The sequence below is a fragment of the Acomys russatus genome, chromosome 8 (assembly GCF_903995435.1).
Source record: "Acomys russatus chromosome 8, mAcoRus1.1, whole genome shotgun sequence".
In the NCBI taxonomy this organism is placed as follows: Eukaryota; Metazoa; Chordata; class Mammalia; order Rodentia; family Muridae; genus Acomys; species Acomys russatus.
Window position 1 is genome coordinate 5,696,448 of NC_067144.1, and position 19,657 is coordinate 5,716,104.

The window sequence follows — 19,657 nt, forward strand, 5'->3', positions numbered from 1 at the left end:
TGGATGAGTGTTTTTGCCAGCTTGTATGTATACCAAAGGAATTCAGTGCCCTCAGAGGTCGAAAGAGTGCCAGACACCTTAGAACTGCAGTTGTGGGTAGTTGCTTGCCACTGTGTGCGTGCTGGGCGCCTAACTTGGACCCTCTGTAAGACCTGTACGTGTTCTTCTTAACCGACGAGCGATCTCTTCAGCCCCCGAGAACTACAGATTTTATTATGCTCAGAGCAGGGAAGCTGCAGATTCCTTGCGGGCGACCACAAACGCCCTCAGGTCGCTGCCATCTTAGCTCGCCCATCCCAACAGCACTCCCTGGCAGTGTCTGACTTCGGTTTGCTCCCACCCCTCCGCAGCGCAGGCACCACCCAGTATGGCCAGTATGTACTGACCCAGTACGGTTAGCCACGCTCCTGTTGGGTACACGCATGCGCATCCCTTCCTTCGAGCACGCCTACGCGTTTTGACTGCTAAGTCTCTTTTTGTCCCCTACTGCGTGCCGTGTCAGTCTCCCTGCGGAAGTGCTGGCTGCGAGGGAAGATGGCAGCCACTGCGGCGGTACATGGAGCTGCGGCTGGCCGAGCGAATAAACGGGGTGGCGGCGGCGGCCCGGGTGGCGGAGGAACCCAAGGTGCGGAGGAAGAACCTCCACCGCCCCTGCAGGCTGTTCTGGTGGCAGATAGCTTCAACCGCCGTTTCTTCCCCATCTCCAAGGATCAGCCTCGGGTGAGCGCCCCGCGCGCGAGCAGCCGGCGGGCCTGGAGGGTTGGCGGGGCTGCAGGTTGGCGCCGCGGCTGGTTATTGGAGCGTGCTCTGGGTTTATCTGCTTAGGGGAAAGGTGGAGGGACTGACTGAAACTCCGATGACTTTCCGACCGGATGAGTGGCTAGCAAACCTGGGTTCCCGCAGGGCTGTCCGCCCAGCCTTGGGAGGAATGGAGCGGGCTGCGTGTAGGAGCAGCGTTTGAGAGGAGCCTTCCCAGGGAAGATTTAGTAGCGCAAGAGGACCCTCCGCTGCCTTTAGCCTTGCAGAAGAGAGATGGGCAATTAAAGAAACTGTTTCAGAAAAGGCGATGGTATTATGTCTAAAAGAGAAAAGGCTGGATCTGGTACAGGCTAGTTAACTTCCACCTACTGAAAGGGGGCACAGAATGGGTTGCCATCAGCCTCGGAATTACCTAGACATAGGAAATCGCCATTGGGCTTGCAGACGCTGGTCGTTCAGCAACGCATAGTCCATTCAAACAGGGATTTGCCTTTGACTTAAAAAAAAAAAAAAAATTCTAAGGCAGCCGGCCATGGTGGCGCACGCAGGCCTTTAATCCCAGCACTCCGGAGGCAGTGGCAGGTGGATCGCTGTGAGTTCGGGGCCAGCCTGGTTTACAAAGCGAGTCTAGGACAGCCAAGGCTACACAGAGAGGCCCGGTCTTGAAAAACAAAAGAAAACAACAACAAAAATTCTTAGGCTTATGGCTGTTCCTTTTCAACAAGTATTTCATTGTCGGTGACTCTAATGGCAGTAAAAGGACCTTTTATGGGAAGAAAACCTTAGTGCTGAGAGTTCTGGATCTATGATGTAGGGCCAACATTCATCCTTTGCAGGACTGACTTACTATAATATCTGTGTCTGGTACTGTGCCTTCTGAGCCCAAATCCAAGGATCGAGACTGAACCTTAGAGCATTCCATGAATATCACAAGCAGGAGCCTGTTTACTTTATTTTTATTTTTTTTTAAAGATTTATTTATTTATTATTTATTTATTGTATATGAGCGCTTTATCTGCAGAAGAGGGCATCAGATCACATTATAGATGGTTGTGAGCCACCATGTGGTTGCTGGGAATTGAACTCAGGACCTCTGGAAGAGCAGACAGCGTTCTAAACCACTGAGCCATCTCTCCAGCCCTTTTTTTTTTTTTTTAAAGATTTATTTATTTATTATATATACAGTGTTCTATCTGCATGTATAGAGGGCACTAGATCTTATTACAGATGGTTGTGAGCCACCATGTGGTAGCTGGGAATTGAACTCAGGACCTTTGGAAGAGTAGCCAGTGCTCTTAACCTCTGAGCCATCTCTCCAGCCCCTGTTTACTTTAGAATAAAAGAATAAAAGAAAGCTGTAGTGTCTGTCTGGAAACACTGATAGAAGGAGTAATGCTGCTGCAGAAAACCTAAGACCTTTTCATACCCTGCCCCATAGGTCCTCTTGCCCCTGGCCAATGTGGCCCTAATTGACTACACTCTGGAGTTCCTGACTGCCACGGGTGTGCAGGAAACATTTGTCTTCTGCTGCTGGAAGGCTGCACAGATCAAGGAACACTTACTGTAAGGCTCCAAAATGTCCGCTTTTCTGCCATCTTTTCCCAGTTGTTTCGGGATGGATATGCCAATGAAAAGACGTGGGGGGAGGAAAGAACTGTGTCTGTTCAAATCTCATGGGAGGTCTGGTGTTTCCTCCACTTTTCCTGAAGTAAGCTGTCAGAGCTCTCCCTCTGCCTTGAGGTTTTTTGGTGACAAAAAAATTAAAGGCTGGCATGTGGTTTTTCTGAGTCTTAGAAAGTTTGGTCCTATGAATTTCACTTTTTTGATGGCTCCAGTGTTTATGTTCCTGGAAGGACATCTTAATTTTCCCACTGAATTCCCAGATATTGTCTGTTCTGACCCCCAAGGACAAGGGCTTCACTCTTATCTCTCCACTGCCCACCTTAGTTTCGAGCCCACAATAAGTTCTTAACAGATATTTGTTAAAGTTTTGGAAGAATGAGCCCTGAAATTTATGAGTTTGGGAAATACAGACCAATATATTACATTTTCCATGTCACTGTGTTTAAATTCGGTAGAGACTTCAGAACAGAAAAAAAAGATGACATGAAAAATGTGTTCCCAGAAGTCCTTTCATGCCCTAGATTTCAGTAAGATTTGCTCATTCAAACTCACATTTAAAGACAGGAGTCCAGGTATAGAAAGGAAATAGTCTTATTTCTCAAACACATAAAACTAATGACCCTGGAAGCTGAAACCATTCATTATGGTTCATAGGCCTCTTTGAAGTCAAGGACGCTGGCAGGGACCCAGAAAAGCCACCGAGAAGATGAATGCTGAAGGGAGGTTGAAAGTCAGGTCTGTGGTCATTGGCTTGACTTACCGTTCCTCTCGTCGCCTTTCCAACAGGAAATCCAAGTGGTGCCATCCTGCATCCCCCAACACTGTTCGAATAATCACATCAGAGCTGTACCGATCACTCGGAGATGTCCTCCGTGACGTGGACGCCAAGGCCTTGGTGCGCTCTGACTTCCTTCTGCTATATGGAGATATTATTTCAAATATCAATATCACCCGAGCCCTGGAGGAGCACAGGTCAGGGTGGGGAAGATGGCAGGGACAAGGCTTGGGGACCAGCAGAGTCATAAGACTCCTGTGCCTCCTGTTCTTTATAGGCTGAGGCGGAAGCTAGAAAAAAATGTGTCTGTGATGACAATGATCTTCAAAGAGTCGTCCCCAAGCCACCCTACACGCTGCCAGGAAGACAACGTGGTGGTAGCTGTGGATGGAACCACACACCGGCTGCTGCATTTCCAGAAGACCCAAGGCCTCCGGCGCTTCTCCTTTCCTCTGGTGAGTGGGTGTCTGGGTATCCAGGTGGGAGGGGGGTGGACTAGAAGAGAGATGAATCTACGCCTTTGCACCCTCTCTGCACAGAACCTGTTCCAGGGCAGTCGGGATGGAGTGGAGATTCGATACGATTTACTGGACTGTCACATCAGCATCTGCTCTCCTCAGGTGAGCTCCTCCAGGCTCTGTTGCTGCTCCCCTTCACAGCCAACATAAGCGTCTTCTCCTTTTTTTTTTTTTTTTTTTTTTTTTTTTTTTCTTTTCTTTTTTTGTTGTGTAGCAAAGAGGGACTATCATCTCATTCCCAGTATATTGGGAACCAAACCTGGGGTTTTATTCCATAGCCAATTATTACGCGATTGATAGCCCTCTAGGACTTACCTTTGTTTCCTGAGAAAGTATTTAACCTTACTACACCCTGCTTTCCCCCACAGGTAGCCCAGCTCTTCACAGACAATTTTGACTACCAAACTCGAGATGATTTTGTTCGAGGCCTGTTAGTGAACGAGGAGGTGAGAAAAGGCGTCCAAACCTCTAGAGGAAATGGTTTATCTTGTTCTGGTAACTGGTTCCTTATCTGTTCCACTGAGCCTTGAAAGGGAGGAAGATAGCTAGAAAGCTGCGAGAAACCATCCAGAAAGAAAACTCCGGCCGACGGGTGCAGTGCCTCACACCTGTAATCCCAGCACTCAGGGAGGCAGAGGCAGGCGGATCGCTGTGAGTTTGAGGTCAGCCTGGTCTACAGAGTGAGTCCAGGACAGCCAAGGCTACACAGAGAAACCCTGTCCTGCAAAACCAAAACAATCAAAAAAGAAAACTCAGGCCATTTGACATGTCAGTGAGAGGCACTGAAAGGCTTAGAAAGGCATTGTGCTTAGGGACTGTCTTCCTATCTTGCTTGATTGGGTGATATTCTCTCTCTCTCTCTCTCTCTCTCTCTCTCTCTCTCTCTCTCTCTCTCTTTCTCTCTCGCTTTCCTCGTTTAGATCCTGGGAAACCAGATCCACTTGTATGTGACAACTAGGGAATATGGTGCCCGGGTCTCCAACCTACACATGTACTCAGCTGTCTGTGCTGACGTCATCCGCCGATGGGTCTACCCTCTCACTCCGGAAGTCAACTTTACTGACAGCACCACACAGCATTACACTCATTCCCGACACAATATCTACCGAGGACCTGAAGTCAGCCTGGGCCATGGCAGCGTCCTGGAGGAAAATGTGCTTCTAGGAGCTGGCACTGTCATTGGCAGCAACTGCTCCATCACCAACAGTGTCATTGGGCCTAACTGCCACATTGGTAAGCACAGGTGGGGAGTCCAGCCTCTGTCCTACAGACACAGAGTTAGAGTGAGCCTCCAGAAGCTAGGGAGGACATCAGGGACAGTCCTTATGAATAAGGACACCTTAGCAAAGGACTAGCGGGCCTGGAGAGGTGGCTCAGTGCTTAAGAGTGCTTGTTGCTCTTACAGAGGATGCAGGTTTGGGCCCCAGGATTCATATGGTAGTTCACAGCTCAAGTGCAGGAGAATCCAGTGACCTCTCCTGACCTCCTCAGGCACCAAACATGCACATACATAATGGGGGCAAAACACACACATAAAATTAAATTGACTAAATCTTGGGGGGGGGGGGTCCTTGTGCTTATTGGCACAGACTTTTTGATTGTTTTTTGAGACAGCTGGCCTTGAATTTACAGAGGCCCAAGTGCTGCGATTAAAGGCATGAGCCACCACACCCAGTGTTGGCCCATACTTACAAATGGAGACTGGAGGATTATAAATTTAGGGCCAGCCTGGAACTATATTTTGAAACCTATTTTAAACAAAAAAGGCCAGAGGGGCTTTGAGGCCAGCATTGGGTGTTTTGTTTATTTTCTGTTTTTGTTTTTGTTTTGTTTTGTTCTGTTTTTTGAGACAGTTTCTCTGTGTCAGCTTGGCTGTCCTGGACTCCTCTGAACTCAGAGCAATCCACTTGCCTCTGCTGAGATTATCGGCATGCATCGCCACTCCCAGCTTTGATTTTTTTGAGACAGGGTTTCTCTGTGTTGCCCTGGATATCCTGGAAATTGCTCTGTAGACCAGGCTGGCTCGAACTCACAGCAATCCTCCTGTCTCTGCCTCCCCGAGTGTGCCACCATGCCCGGCTGGCCTGTGACTCTTAAGAGGCTCTTCACATTCTGGACCCTCCTCTGTGTTCACATTTGGAGTTAGATGGACTCATAACTCCTATGCAAGCATTGCAGTTTACAAAGGGCTTCTGCGATGTGTTAGTTCTTGGGGTGTCTTGCCCCAGTAACCTCTAGTGTATGGTGGTGCTGGGACCTGAATGTGGGCTTTATGGTTGTGGGTTTTCCATAGTTTTTTAAATTGCTTACTTTTTATTTTATGTACATTGGTGTTCTGCCAGTATATATGTTTGTGTGAGGGTGTCATATTCCCTGGAACTGGAATTACAGTTACGAACAGCCATGTGGGTGCTGGGAATTGATTCCAGGTCCTTTGGAAGAGCAGCCAATGGTGTTAACTGCCGAGCCATCTCTTCAGGCCTTTCCATGTTCTTTCTCTCATAACTATGGTCCTGACAACTCACACTGGTTGAAGACTTGTAATAGTGCCAGCTCTTTAAAAGGACAACAGCAGGGTTGGCATGCTGTGCTCCACAGAGGGCAGAGCCATTTGATTCTCCTTGCAGACATGGACGTGACTGTCATAAGGTCTATAGCTCATTCTGGGGAACCCTGAAGGGTCTCACGCTAAGCCGTATGTGAGTTAAAGTCATTGTAAACTTCATAGAAGATGGTCAGTTTTCTCTCTGGCTGACCTGGGAAGGGACTGGCTGTTTCTAATGTTGGCAGATTGAGTATCAGAGCTGGGCAGGAGCTGGGGCTCATGTCAGTCAGCCTTGTCCTCTGTGAAGGACTCTGTTTTTAATGTGGAGCCCTGAGTGACTGGAAGTCCTCCTCATTCTGAGCCAGGTGATAATGTGGTGCTGGACCAGGCCTACTTGTGGCAGGGAGTTCGAGTGGCTGCTGGAGCACAAATATACCAGTCTCTGCTCTGTGACAAAGCTGAGGTCAAGGAACGAGTTACACTGAACCCACACTGTGTCCTCACTTCCCAGGTAAGGCCTGATCCAGACCTTGTACAGTCCCTGAATTGCATAGTGATTGTGCCAAGTCAACAGGAACCATATTTCCCTCCCCCTGTAAATAAGCCTGCAATGAAGGCCCAAGTTTTTTTGACCTTCTGCTTAGCTTAGCATAAAACCAGAAAAAAACGAAAAGCATTGTTCTGATTGGAAAGATATAGTTCTTCATGCGCTAAGTCTGTGCCACTGGTCCTTTTTTCCTCTTAGGTGGTTGTGGGCCCAGATATCACCCTGCCTGAGGGCTCGGTGATCTCTTTACACCCTCCAGATGCAGAGGAAGACGAAGATGATGGCCAGTTTAGTGATGACTCTGGGGCTGACCAAGAAAAGGAGAAAGTGAAGCTGAAAGGTGTGAGGCTCGACAGGTGTGGGGCAGCTGTGCATCTCTCCCCCATCGAAAAGCCTGTCAGGAGGCGGCTGCTATTGCTACTGCTGCTGGGCCTTCAAAGGTCAATGCCTTTTCCAGGTTACAATCCAGCAGAAGTTGGCTCTGAAGGCCAGGGATACCTCTGGAAAGCTGCGGATGGGGACATGCAGGAAGAGGAGGAGCTACGGCAGAGTCTATGGGGTGAGCTAGACCAACACCTGCCTGCCTCTGACCTCATCTGGAGGTCAGATTTTTTTTTTTTAAGATCTGTTTATTTATTATATATAAGTATTCTGCCCACGTGTATGCCTGTACACCCGATCTCATTACAGATGGTTATAATCTACCATGTGGGTGCTGGGAATTGAACTCAGGACCTTTGGAAGAACAGACAGTGCTCTTAACCTCTGAGCCATCTCTCCAGCCCTGGATATTTTTAAGAACTTTGAATGCCTTGGAATTCTATTAGTGTTGGATCCTCACTTTATACTGACAGGACACATATTGTTAACTGTCAGTGCCTGGGTCTGCTTTGGTCTTTTTTAAACTGTGTGTGTGTATGTGAGAGAGAGAGAGAGAGAGAGAGAGAGAGAGAGAGAGAGAGAGAGAGAGAGAGAGAGAGAGAGATATGAAGTAGAGGCAAGCGGATGCCTTTACATACTGAGCTATCTCATCGACCTCCTTCCCCATCCCTGAAGTAACCTCGGCTAGCCTGGAGCTTCCAGATCCTCCTGTCTCTGTTGCCTCAGGGCTGATATCCCAGGCATGCATACAACACCTGATCTGGTGCGCTAGAGAGCAAAGCCAGCCAGTCAAGCCCTCCACCAACTAAGCTGTCTCACTGGCTCCTCCTCTGTTTGTTCTTAGGACTTACGATCAACATGGAAGATGAAAGTGAGACTGAAAGCGAGCGAAGTGCGGATTCTGAGGAGCTGGACAGCCGAGCAGGGTCCCCTCAGTTGGATGACATCAAAGGTTAGTGGTTGGGAGCAGGGCTGTGAACAAAGTGAGAAAGTCTATTTTTGGCTTATTTCAGCTTTCCAACACCTCAGTTCCTCCCGGAAAGGCTTTGGTATAAAGTCAGAATGAGAGATTTAAAGCAAAGCATTCTGGGACGGTGAATTTGTTCTTTCCTTTAGTATTCCAGAACGAAGTCCTGGGAACACTTCAGCGAGGTAGAGAGGAGAATATTTCTTGTGATAATCTAGTCCTGGAGATCAACTCTCTCAAGTAAGTGTAACATCTGCCCGTTTTCTCCTCTGGGCTGCTCCAAGAATGATGATCTTCTTTCCCAAGCATTTCTTCCCACAATAGGAGACCAGCTAGAAGGCCAGGAGCATTTGGAGCAAGGAGAACACCAGTATCTACCCCCTGTAGCTCTCCTCTCCTCCAGGGTGCTGTCTGTCCTCCTAGCCTTGGAGCGGAGAGGCCGTGATCTGCAGCTGTGCTGCAGTGGTGGCTTCTGCTGCAGCAGAGCCCTGAAGCAGCATCTCAGGAGGGAGTGGTTGGCTCTGCCTCACAAGTTGAGGATGTAGTTGGTGGTGGCAGGAGCAGGAACAGCTGGTCACGTGGCATCCTCAGTGCCACAGCAGAAGACAGTGCTGGTGCACAGCTCCTCCTCCTCCTCCATTTCAGCCAGAGAACAGTGTCACCCACACCTAGGATGGCTTTTCCCACCTCAGCCCACTTGGAAACCTCACACATGAACAGAGATTCATTTACTAGGGTGGTTCTAGACCCTGTCAGCTGGCCCATCAGTATTAACCACAGCACACACTAATCTCCCACAGGTATGCCTACAACATCAGCCTAAAGGAAGTGATGCAGGTCCTGAGCCATGTGGTCCTGGAGTTCCCCCTGCAACAAATGGATTCTCTGCTTGACCCAAACCGCTACTGTGCCCTGCTGCTTCCTGTAAGCAAACACTGAGGCCAGGTGCAAGGGGTTGTGCGGAGGCAGCTGAACATCTTTGCAGTGCTTGTCTTAAAAGGCTTTAGGAGTCGGTGGGAGTCTTGCCCTGGGGCGGGGCGGGTGGGAGGTCGGGATTGTGTCTGGGTTCCTTCTCCTTGTTTTGGAAGGTGATTGGTTTTTAGAGGAGCAGTCCAGAGTCCAGTGATATTTAATACTGAATGTTCTTTGAGACTCCAGGATTGAGAGCATTCCAGGCCCCCCACAGGACATTCAGAAATAGTGCTGCAATTGGCGATTAAGGAACATGTCTGTAGTTCAAGGGCAAGGAAGCTGCTGGAAAAGAGTCACTGGAGCCCAGGACTTTGAAACCAGCCAAGATAACACAGCAAAGCCCCATCTCACAGATCAAACAGTCTAAACAATTCTTCCCCTCCCAAATGATCCATACTGCCTTCTTCATCTCCCTCTGTCCTCCGTGTCATCATTATTGATTGTTCTTGTTGTTTAGGTCGGGCATGGCAAGGAATATATACATTTTCACATGTCTTCCCCCCCCCCCCCAATAGCTGCTCAAAGCCTGGAGCCCTGTTTTTAGGAAATACATAAAGCGTGCAGCTGACCATTTGGAAGCCCTGGCAGCCATTGAGGACTTCTTTGTGGAGCATGAGACTCTTGTCACTTCCATGGCCAAGGTGAATGGCATCGCAAGCTTCCTGCCCTGCATTTGCCGTGAAACAGGCCTTCATGACCCCACAGGCACAAAGCTGGGGTTAACTTGAGCCTAGCATTGAGTTTGTTCCCATACCATCTGTCCCTGGGATGTATCATGCTCTCCGCTGGAGTGGTGCAATGTGAGAGCCAGGCAGCTGCTCCTCTCTGAGGCTGCACTGACCAGCCTTTCAGCAGGCGCTCCTTAAGTCCTGCCGGTCTCGGTACTGAAAAGAGTGGCTCACTCTCTTCTTTGGGTGGGTGCTGCTGCTGCTGCTGCTGATTTGGTGTTTGGTGTTTTTCCAAACTGGCCTTGAACTTGTTGGGTAGTTCAGTTTGGACTCCCAATCCTCCTGCCTCCATCTCCCAAGTGCTGGAATTACAAGCAGGTACCACTATGGCTGCTCATTTATCTGTTTTGGAGAGGCTATTTGGTGTGTGGAAGGATGCAGATGATGGAAGAGATGCTAAGACCTTTATACTGCTGTGTCCCTGCTAGAAGGCGGGGCCCTGAGACTCCCCTTTGCTGACTCTGTAGGTTCTGATGGCTTTCTACCAGCTGGAGATTTTGGCTGAGGAAACAATCTTGAGCTGGTTCAGCCAAAGAGACATAACTGACAAAGGCCAGCAGCTGCGCAAGAATCGACAGGTACATTAGGCTGTCCTGTGCTCCCTGGGTGCCCTAGCCCTCCGCCCTAAACTCTAGGGACTTGGTGGTCAGAACCATTTGTCCACTAACAAGAACAGGGGCAATGCATGTTTCTCCCCTCGCAGCTTTCCCCTCTGCTTCTTTCCAGCTGCAGAGGTTCATCCAGTGGCTAAAAGAGGCAGAAGAGGAGTCATCTGAAGATGACTGACGGTGACTGCCAGCTCCATGGTGTGTTACTGGCTAGCTACAGAAGCATGGATGGCCACTACAGACTGAGACAGAACGGAACGCGAGTTGCAGCTATAGTATTCTTCCTACTGCTGGCAACCATGACACTTCTCACCGTGACTGAAGTCAGGATGAGGGAGCTTAAACTGAAACAAAACGCTAGGGAAAATCCAGACAGACCCTGCAGTTAGGAGCAGGCAAAAGGAAGTGCCTGTGCCTCAGCTTTCCCTTGGGGAGCAGTGAGGAGCAGCTGGCCCTCTCTGCTGTTTGTGTTTGTTAATATTAAAGAAAGGTGTGTGGGGCTTCTCCAACTCCGCTGCTCAGCCAGTAAAGAAAGTCTGTGATCTGACGTGGAGGTGCCCACAAGGTGGTGCTCTGCTACCTGATTCCCCTGGCTCATAGGCCATGAAGGGACAAAGTGCCTTCCTAAGCTCCACAGATGAGTCTGTGGGCCTGGGTGGTGTGCCAGAACCTATTTTCGTGGCCTTTCCCGATCTGAACCTTCTTCCACCCAAGGATAATGGTGCAAACATAAATGAAACCATCTGCCACTCCTCTGGCCTTTTCCTGCTTCTGTAAGATATGCGAGGCCACATTCATTTTAAAAGATAAGGAAATCCAGCCGGGTGTGGTGGCACACGCCTTTAATCCCAGCACTCAGGAGGCAGAGGCAGGCGGATCTGTGAGTTCGAGGCCAGCCTGGTCTACAAAGGGAGTCCGGGACAGCCAAGGCTACACAGAGAAACCCTGTCTCAAAAAAAAAAAAAAAAATCCATCTCGGATGGTTAATCCCAGTACCCTGGGGGCAGAGGCAAACAGATCTCTGTGAGTTGAAGACCAGCCTGGTCTACTAGAGTTCCAGGACAGCCAAGGCTACATGGAGAAACCCTGGCGAGGTGGGGGTAAGGAAACCGCCTAAGATACTCGGAATCTTGTGGAGTATAATAAGGACTTTAATCTTCTGGGCCAGAATTTGGTGTGCTTCAAGCCTGTGTCTCAGGGAAGTGGGAACTGTCCCAGGAGTGCACTGAGAACACAGAAGGCCTTGTGTAAGCGTGCTCTCACTTACACGCTGAGAGTTTGACATGGCAGGAGCCCTCCTAGACACTTACGCGTTATTTCATCTGACCTTGGCCGCCAGCTCTGTAAAGTACATTTTCTGATGCATGCCTGCAGCCCAGAGAGGCCTTGTAACTAGTTACTCATAGAGTCAGAATTTGCTACTGACCTTGCAACTAGAGTTCACCACTGTGCTGTGCGTCCCCCATAACCTCAACTCTCTCCTTTTGTGATGCTCTTGTTGCCTTCATACAGAGTGAATCAGGACATTTCTCTTCTGACACTGAACTATAGCGAAGGCCACGGTGCTAACAAAGGACACTGTGCCCATAAACAAGTGCCTTTGCTTCAGTGGAGTGCAAAGGAACGCTGAAGAAGGCATGCTGAACTCTACTTGAGGTGCAGAGGCATTTTTGAAAAGGAAAAACAACAAACCTTGGCGGCAGCAGGCGGATCCCTGAGTTCGAGGCCAGCCTGGTCTACAGAGTGAGTTCCAGGACAGCCAAGGCTACACAGAGAAACCCTGTCTCGAAAAAAAATAAAAAAACCTTGGCACACACTTGTTAGCACTCAGAAAATGAAAGTAAGAAGCTCAAGAGTTCAGGCTAGCCTGGGATATGGGAGACCCTGGCCAGGTACAGGGCCTAATACCTGAGGAGCACACAGCAGATCTGATCTGTTCCAGATAGTGACACAGATCAGAAGTGACAACTTTGTTGTTGTTGTTGTTTTCTGAGATAGAATTTCCCTGTGTAGCCCTGGCTGTCCTGGACTTGATTTTGTAGACCAGGCTGACTTGAACTCAGCTTGCCTCTGCCTTGAAGTGACAACTGTCCTGGACTTGCTTTGTAGACCAGGCTAGCTCCTCTGCCTCCCAAGTGCTGGGATTAAAAGCGTGCGCCACCACGGCTGGGCTGTGAAGTGGCAGCTTTTAAAGAGGGATACTTAGAGTGAGTAACAGAAGGTGGCACCAATTGTGACGCTAAGTTGGCTTAGAGGGGAGGAAAGGTTAGAGCACATGCAGAGCAGAGATTGCCAGTTGCATATGGAACAGGAATGCTAGGAGGGTGTGTGACGGCAGAGAATGGGACATGTCACCATTCTGAAAATTTAAAAGTGGAGGAAGAGCTAGAGAGATGGCTCAGTGGTTTAGAGCACTGATTCTTATGAAGACCCAAGTTCGATTCCCAGCACCCACTGAGCATAACTCCAGTTCTGGGATGCACATGACACATAGACATGCGTGTGAGCAAAATAATCAACCACGTGAAATCTAAAAAGTCTCTTCATGGACTAGTAAAAGGTGACTTAGATGGTTCTTCTAGCTGGCACAGAGTGTTGTTAATAAGAAGGAAGCCAGTGTAAGGCCTAGGGCCTCAGAAAGGAAAAGAGAGACGTGCAATGAGATTTGCCTATGAGGAAGTCCCTGCACACATACCATTGCCACGTAGGGATCCAGCCTCTCCAAGAAACAGACAGTTGAGTCTAGGAGCAACAGCAGGGGGGAAGCCAACAAAGAAAATGTTCAGGAGGGTCAGTGAGGACCAGGCATGCAGCAAGTCTGTAAGCCCAAGATGTGGTTCACTACTAATCTCACCGTGGGAAGGAAGCACAGAGGAGGTGAAGCCGGGGCTTCCGGAGTGCATGGTCACTCTCAGTCAGCCAGTTTGAGGTCAGTCCAGGCTATGCAACACCCTGTCTCAGAAATCGTCACAAGTTCCCAGCCTGATGAAAGTCCCAAGAGATTTTACAATGTCAGAGCCGCCGCCAGGTTTGGTAGCGGATCCCTGTGAGTTTGCGGCCAGCCAAGGCTACGCAGAGTAATCTTTCTGGGGGAAAAATAATAATGTCAGAGCCTCTGGACCCGTTTGGAAATATGGTGAGGATGGGATGTTAAGTTGAGTGTAAAGAAGGGAAATGGCCTTAGTGCTATAACATTAAATCCATGCAGTTACTTAAACCCGCTAGTCCAAAATGACTACAGGAGAAAAAAAAAATGGCCTCTGGACACTGACATTTTTCCTTTCTTTGACTCTCCCAAAGAAAAACTTGGCCCTTTATCACCCTACAGTGACACTTACTTATTAGTGATCCTTATACATAAAGCCTTCTTCCAAGCTGTGTCTTAGTGCCTTACATGCAGTAGAAGCCAAGGTCCAAACATTCAAAGAATCCTCCAACACCAGAAACAACAAAACACACAAAGGAAATCAAGGAAGCCCTAATAAAGTAGGACAGGATTATGAAGACTCAAAAGAGGGAAAATACTGTGTCCATAAAAAAAACATAGCCGGGTGTGGTGGTGCACGCCTTTAATCTCAGCACTCAGGAGGCAGAGGCAGGCTGATCACTGTGAGTTCGAGGCCAGCCTGGTCTACAAAGTGAGCCCAGGATAGCCAAGGCTACACAGAGACTGTCTTGAAAAACCAAAAAAGAAAAAAAAGAAAGAAAGAAAAGAAAATATAAATGGGGAACGTTAGAGAATAGAGTTCTTAGACCATCTGAGGGATGGGAGATGGCTGAGCCGGTAAACGTACTTGCCACACAAGCCTGCTGCCCTGAGTTCAAGGGAAAACGGCTGATCCCCAGAACCCACATGGAAGGATGGACGCAGGAAATTGACTGACCTCCGTGTACTTGGCAACTCCAGCAGTAATAGTTTTGGGTTTTGTTTTGTTGTTTGCTTGTTTTGAGGCAGTTTTTCTGTGAAGCCTTGGCTGTCCTGACTCACTTTGTACACCAGGTTGGCCTCTGCCTCCTAAGTGCTGGGATTAAGGCAGGCACCCTACACCTGGCTCTGCAGCAATACGAGTCACTGCCTTAAGTGAGTTAAGAAACAGAGGACTGGATAGAATAGAATGGGTGCTGCATTGCATCCTCAGCTTTACATATGCTTGGGTCTTCATCAGGAGAGATCAGTTTGATTTCATTCTCCCCAAGCCTGCTATACTTGTTTTCTCTCTGAACATGCATAAATAACAGTATCTTGGATAATTCTGATATATTGGATAAATAGGTGGCTAGAAAGGTAACAATGGGAAATCTCATAATAAGATGAAATTGTCAAAACTGAAATTAATAGTAGAGGTGAAACCAACCTAGACGGTACAACATCTAAAAACAGCAGAGAGCAAGAAAAAAGGTAGGATGTTATCCATTCAAGAAATTGTGCTGGGGCCGAGTGTGGTGGTGCATGTCTTTAATCCCAGCACTTGGGAGGCAGAGGCAGGCAATTGCTGTGGTTCAAGGCCAGCCTGGTCTACAAAGTGAGTCCAGGACAGCCAAGGCTAACACAGAGAAACCCTGTCTTGGAAAAAGAAAGGAATTGTGCTGGGGCTAGGTGTAGTGGCACACACATTTAATCCCAGCACTCAGGAGGCAGAGGCAGGCAGATTGCTGTGATTTCGAGGCCAACCTGGTCTACAAAACAAGTCTAGGGCAGCCGTAGTGGCACACATCTTTTATTCCAGAATTCAGGAGATAAGAGTCAGGTGGATCTCTGAGTTTGAGGCCAACTAGATCCTCAAAGTGAGTCCAGGTCAGCCAGGGCTACACTGAGAAACCATGTCTCGAAAGACAAAAAAGAAATTGTGTGTCATATAGTAGCATATGCCTTTATTCCCAGCACTGGGGAGGCACACAGAGAAACCCTGTCTGCATAAATAAATAAACAAGAGTTGTTGCGTTTCGGAGTGTCTGGAACAACAAATGAGAAAAGATCTTCACTAAGCAAAGCAGTTAAGCATGTCTAGTCCCAGCTACTAAAATGCTCACACAGGAGGATGGTTTGAGCCAAGAAACTAAAAACCAGCCTGGGCAGCACAGAGTCCAGGAAAAACTCTCCAAAGGCTTTTAGAAATAATAAACAGTAAGGCGTGTCTTGAAACGACACCAAAGAACCACTTATTAATGGAACTAAAAAAAAAACAAACAACTTCAAAATTCTGAAGGGAAATTATTTTCAATTCAGTTGTTTTCAGCTATTTTGCATGTGTGCTGCTATGGAGGTGTCAGGGAGCACAGGGTGCCACTGTGCCCATGGGGGCCTTTCAGGAGTTCTCTTTCCACCATGTGGGTCCCAGGGAGCACACTCAGAGCGTCAGGTGTGTCTTAACACTGAGCCATCGCACCAACCCTCAGTCATAGTTTACGGGTACAGCTCAAAAGCAAGCTGGGTTTTAGTGGTAGAATCTTACCTACATTTACAAGACACTTAAAAAAAAAAAAAACCCTTTCTGGGTGTGGTGGCACAAGCCTGTGATCCTAGGTAGGGCCTCCAGTTTTGTCTTTTAAGAATTTGTGTATTTTATGTATGAGTGCTCTATCTGTATGTGCACCTGTAGGCCAGAAGAGGGCATCAGATCCCAGTATAGATACTTGTGAGCCACCATGTGGTTGCTGGGAATTGAACTCAGGACCTCTGGTAGAGCAGACAGTGCTCTTAACCTCTGAGCCATCTCTCCAGCCCCAGAACTTCCAGTTTAAGGCCAGCCTGAGCTACCTGTATTCTGAGCCACAGAGGCTGTCTTAGAAAAAACAAAACCAAGGCTAGGTGTGGCGGTGCATGCCTTTAGTCCCAGCAGTTAGGAGGCCGAGGCAGGCTGTGAGTTCGAGGCCAGCCTGGTCTACAAATCAAGTCCAGGACAGCCAAGGCTACACAGAGAAACCCTGTCTCAGAAAAAAAAAAAAATCCACCAAAATTACATTGCTTACTCTTCCTTTCAAAGAGACCTGTTGTGGCTGGAAAGATGGCTCGGAGGTTATTAATTAATTATGTATACAGTACTCTGCCTGCACGACAGAAGAGGGCATTAAATCTTTTTTTTTTTTCCAAGACAGGGTTTCTTTATGTAGCCCTGCCTATCCTGGACTCACTCTGTAGACCAGGCTGGCCTTGAACTCAGAAAGATCCACCTGCCTCTATCTTCTGAGTGCCAGGATTAAAGGCATGCACCACCAGGCCCAGCTAGATCACATTTTATTTTGTTTTGTTTTTATGGTTTTTTGAGACAGGGTTTCTCTGTGTGGCCTTGACTGTCCTGGACTCACTTTGTAGACCAGGCTGGCCTCAAACTCACAGCGATCCGCCTGCCTCTGCCTCCCAAGTGCTGGGATTAAAGGCGTGTGCCACCACGCCCGGCTTAGATCACATTTTAGATGGTTGTGAACTATCATGTGGTTGCTGGGAATTGAACTCAGGACCTCTGGAAGAGCAGACAGTGCTCTTAACTGTTGAGCCATCTCTCCAGCCCCTGGACTTTAAAAAAAAAAAAAATTTATTTGTTTTTAATGTGAATTTGTGTTTTTGCCTGAATGTATTATCTATATGAAGGTGTCAGATCTTGGAGTTACAGACAGTTGTGAGCTGCCATGAGGAAGCTGGGAATTTAATCTGGGTCCTCTGGAAAAACAGTCAGTGCTCCTAACCGCTGAGCCATCTCTCCAGCCCCTGGACTTTCTGTTTTTATATTTATTTATTTATTTATTTATTTATTTGGCTTTTAAAGACAGGGTTTCTCTGTGCAGCCTTGGCCATCCTGGACTCACTTTGTAGACCAGGCTGGCCTCTAACTCACAGGGATCCACCTGCCTCTGCCTCCCAAGTGCTGGGATTAAAGGCGTATGCCACCACTGCCCAGCAATTTTTTGTTTTTTAATATTGGGGTTGGAAGCCAGGCGTGGTGGCGCACGCCTTTAATCCCAGCACTCGGGAGGCAGAGGCAGGCGGATCGCTGTGAGGTCGAGGCCAGCCTGGTCTACAAAGTGAGTCCAGGATGGCCAAGGCTACACAGAGAAACCCTGTCTCGAAAAACCAAAATAATAATAATAATAATAATAATAATAATAATAATAATAATAATAATAATAATATTGGAGAAATGGCTCAACAGTTAAGAAGGCTTTTTGCTCTTACAGAGGACCTGAGCTCAGCTCCCAAGACCTAGATCTTTGGCAGGTGGCTCACAGCTGCCTGTAACTCTAATTCCAAGAGATGGACACCATCTTCTGAACACCTCAGATACCCATAATGTGTGCACATGCACATATATAAAAATAAATCTTGAAGAGTTTTCTGTTTTTGGTATGTGTGTGTGTGTGTGTGTGTGTTTTAGTTTTTTGAGACAGGGTTTCTCTGTGTTATCTTGGCTGTCTTGATTTCCTTTTGTAGGCCAGGCTGGCCTTGAACTCACAGTGATCTGCCTGCCTCTGCCTCTCTGAGTGCTGGGACTACAGGCATGCACCACCATGCCCGTCTTGGAAAGTTTTAATACTGTTTAGTTATGCATACACATTACTTGGAGAAAAGGATTAAAGAAGGCTATGAGCTGAAAACAGATGTATGTAACTGCTACTGATATATAGTCAAATATTTGGTTATGATGTAACGAGAAAAAGTCTAGGGAGAAAGTAGGGCCTTGTGTATCAAATTGAGGGTATGTGAAAGGCATCTTTGTTGCAGGATCCTTGATCACACTGTGAATCCAGAGATTGTGAACTGGAAAACTTGTTTCTAGTTGTGGTGTGGCTCAGCCCTAGCAAACACCTTGAATCCAAGGGCTTTCCGTAAACAGAATTAAATAAAGTCAAACATGGGTCAAGAGGTGGAAAAGCAACCAGTTGACAGGGAGCGAAAAATAGGAAAAAACATAGATAGGAAGTCCAGAGGATGGATCGCAGCACAAGGAGCAGGAAGGAGGCACACTGAGGTTGAAGGGTTTTTAAGACATGTGGAGGAGAAGCGGCCTTTTCCTTCAGCGTGTCAGCTGAGTAGGAAGGTCAGCTGGGTGCTTTCTCTGTCACTCTGAGCTAGCAGGCTTTCACCCTCGCATCTGCCTCTTGAGTCTTTATTGATAAATTTGAACATTTGGGGTTTTGTTTAAAAACAACACATACTGGGTAATATGAAGAGGTTTCTGAGCAGAGAAGAGGTGACTGAAATAGGTCCTGAAGTGGAGACATTTCTCAGAACTCAGAAGCTAGAGGAAGCAGGGTTGCCAGGAATTTGGGAGCCATGCCTGACATATGTTGTTATAGCTGAGAAGATGAAACAGCCACAGACTATTCCTAGTTTTGGTTTGACACCTACTGTCCCAATCATGCGTGCTTGCACCGCTTTTTTCTTTCTTTCTTTCTTTCTTTCTTTCTTTCTCTCTTTCTTTTTCTCATACTTCGGTGTGTGGGGTCAAGACAGGGTTTTTCCTGTGTAACCCTGGCTGTACTGGAACTCACTCTGTAGACAGGCTGACCTCAAATTCAGAGATCTGCCTGCCTCCCAAGTATTGGTACTAAAGGCATGTGCCATCAAGCCTGGCTGTTTGCAATTGCTTTCTTCCTGTTTGTTTGTTTTTTGTTTTTCTTTCTTTTTTAAATTTAATTTATTATATATGAGTACTTTATCATCAGATCACATTATAGATGGTTGTGAGCCGCCATGTGGTTGCTGGGAATTGAACTCAGGACCTCTGGAAGAGCAGACAGTGCTCTTAACCACTGAGCCATCTCTCCAGCCCCGTTTTTCTGGTTTTTCATGACAAGGTTTCTCCTCTGTGTAGCACTGCTGTCCTAACTCACTTTGTAGACCAGGCTGGCCTCGAACTCACAGCGATCTGCCTGCTTCTGCCTCTTTCTTTCTTTCTTTCTTTCTTTCTTTCTTTCTTCCTTCCTTCCTTCCTTCCTTTTTCCTTTATTTATTGATTTATGGTCAAATTTAAAGCAAGCTTTATTAAATATTAAATAGTAACCAAGAGATGAACTTTGGTCAGGGCCATTCCCAGGGACTTCCTAGCTGAGAATGGCCCCCTTGCACTCTTTCTTAAGGCGATTTTTTTTCCTTCTATTTTGAGAGGGGGTGTTCCCTGTGTAGTCCTGCTGACCTGGAGCCGGCCTGGCTTGAATTCATAGAGCTCCACCTGCCTCTCTCCTATGAGTGCTAGGATTAAAGGCGTGCGCCACCACACCCACTCAATCCATTTCTCA

At 47.6% G+C, this 19,657-nt stretch overlaps 1 protein-coding gene across 1 annotated transcript; it reads left to right on the plus strand.

The window, feature by feature from the left end:
* The first annotated feature begins 519 nt into the window (after nucleotides 1–519).
* Eif2b5 (eukaryotic translation initiation factor 2B subunit epsilon) lies at nucleotides 520–10,932 on the plus strand. The gene is made up of 16 exons (XM_051150709.1): nucleotides 520–720; nucleotides 2,198–2,322; nucleotides 3,169–3,354; nucleotides 3,435–3,612; nucleotides 3,697–3,777; nucleotides 4,044–4,121; nucleotides 4,596–4,908; nucleotides 6,586–6,731; nucleotides 6,966–7,107; nucleotides 7,225–7,326; nucleotides 7,993–8,100; nucleotides 8,265–8,355; nucleotides 8,916–9,039; nucleotides 9,603–9,728; nucleotides 10,283–10,393; nucleotides 10,542–10,932. Exons 1-16 carry the CDS (start codon nucleotides 535–537, stop codon nucleotides 10,599–10,601), a joined length of 2,157 nt encoding a protein of 718 aa, XP_051006666.1. The 5' UTR covers nucleotides 520–534; the 3' UTR covers nucleotides 10,602–10,932.
* The last annotated feature ends 8,725 nt before the right edge of the window (nucleotides 10,933–19,657 follow it).

What these genes read in the sequence shown, in the direction of transcription:
- Eif2b5 (XM_051150709.1), top strand. Translation starts at nt 535, where the DNA reads ATGGCAGCCACTGCGGCGGTACATGGAGCTGCGGCTGGCCGAGCGAAT. An exon ending in GCTACGGCAGAGTCTATGGG is followed by an intron (nt 7,327 to 7,992) that starts GTGAGCTAGACC and finishes GTTTGTTCTTAG; the next exon opens with GACTTACGATCAACATGGAA. An exon ending in TTGTCACTTCCATGGCCAAG is followed by an intron (nt 9,729 to 10,282) that starts GTGAATGGCATC and finishes CTGACTCTGTAG; the next exon opens with GTTCTGATGGCTTTCTACCA.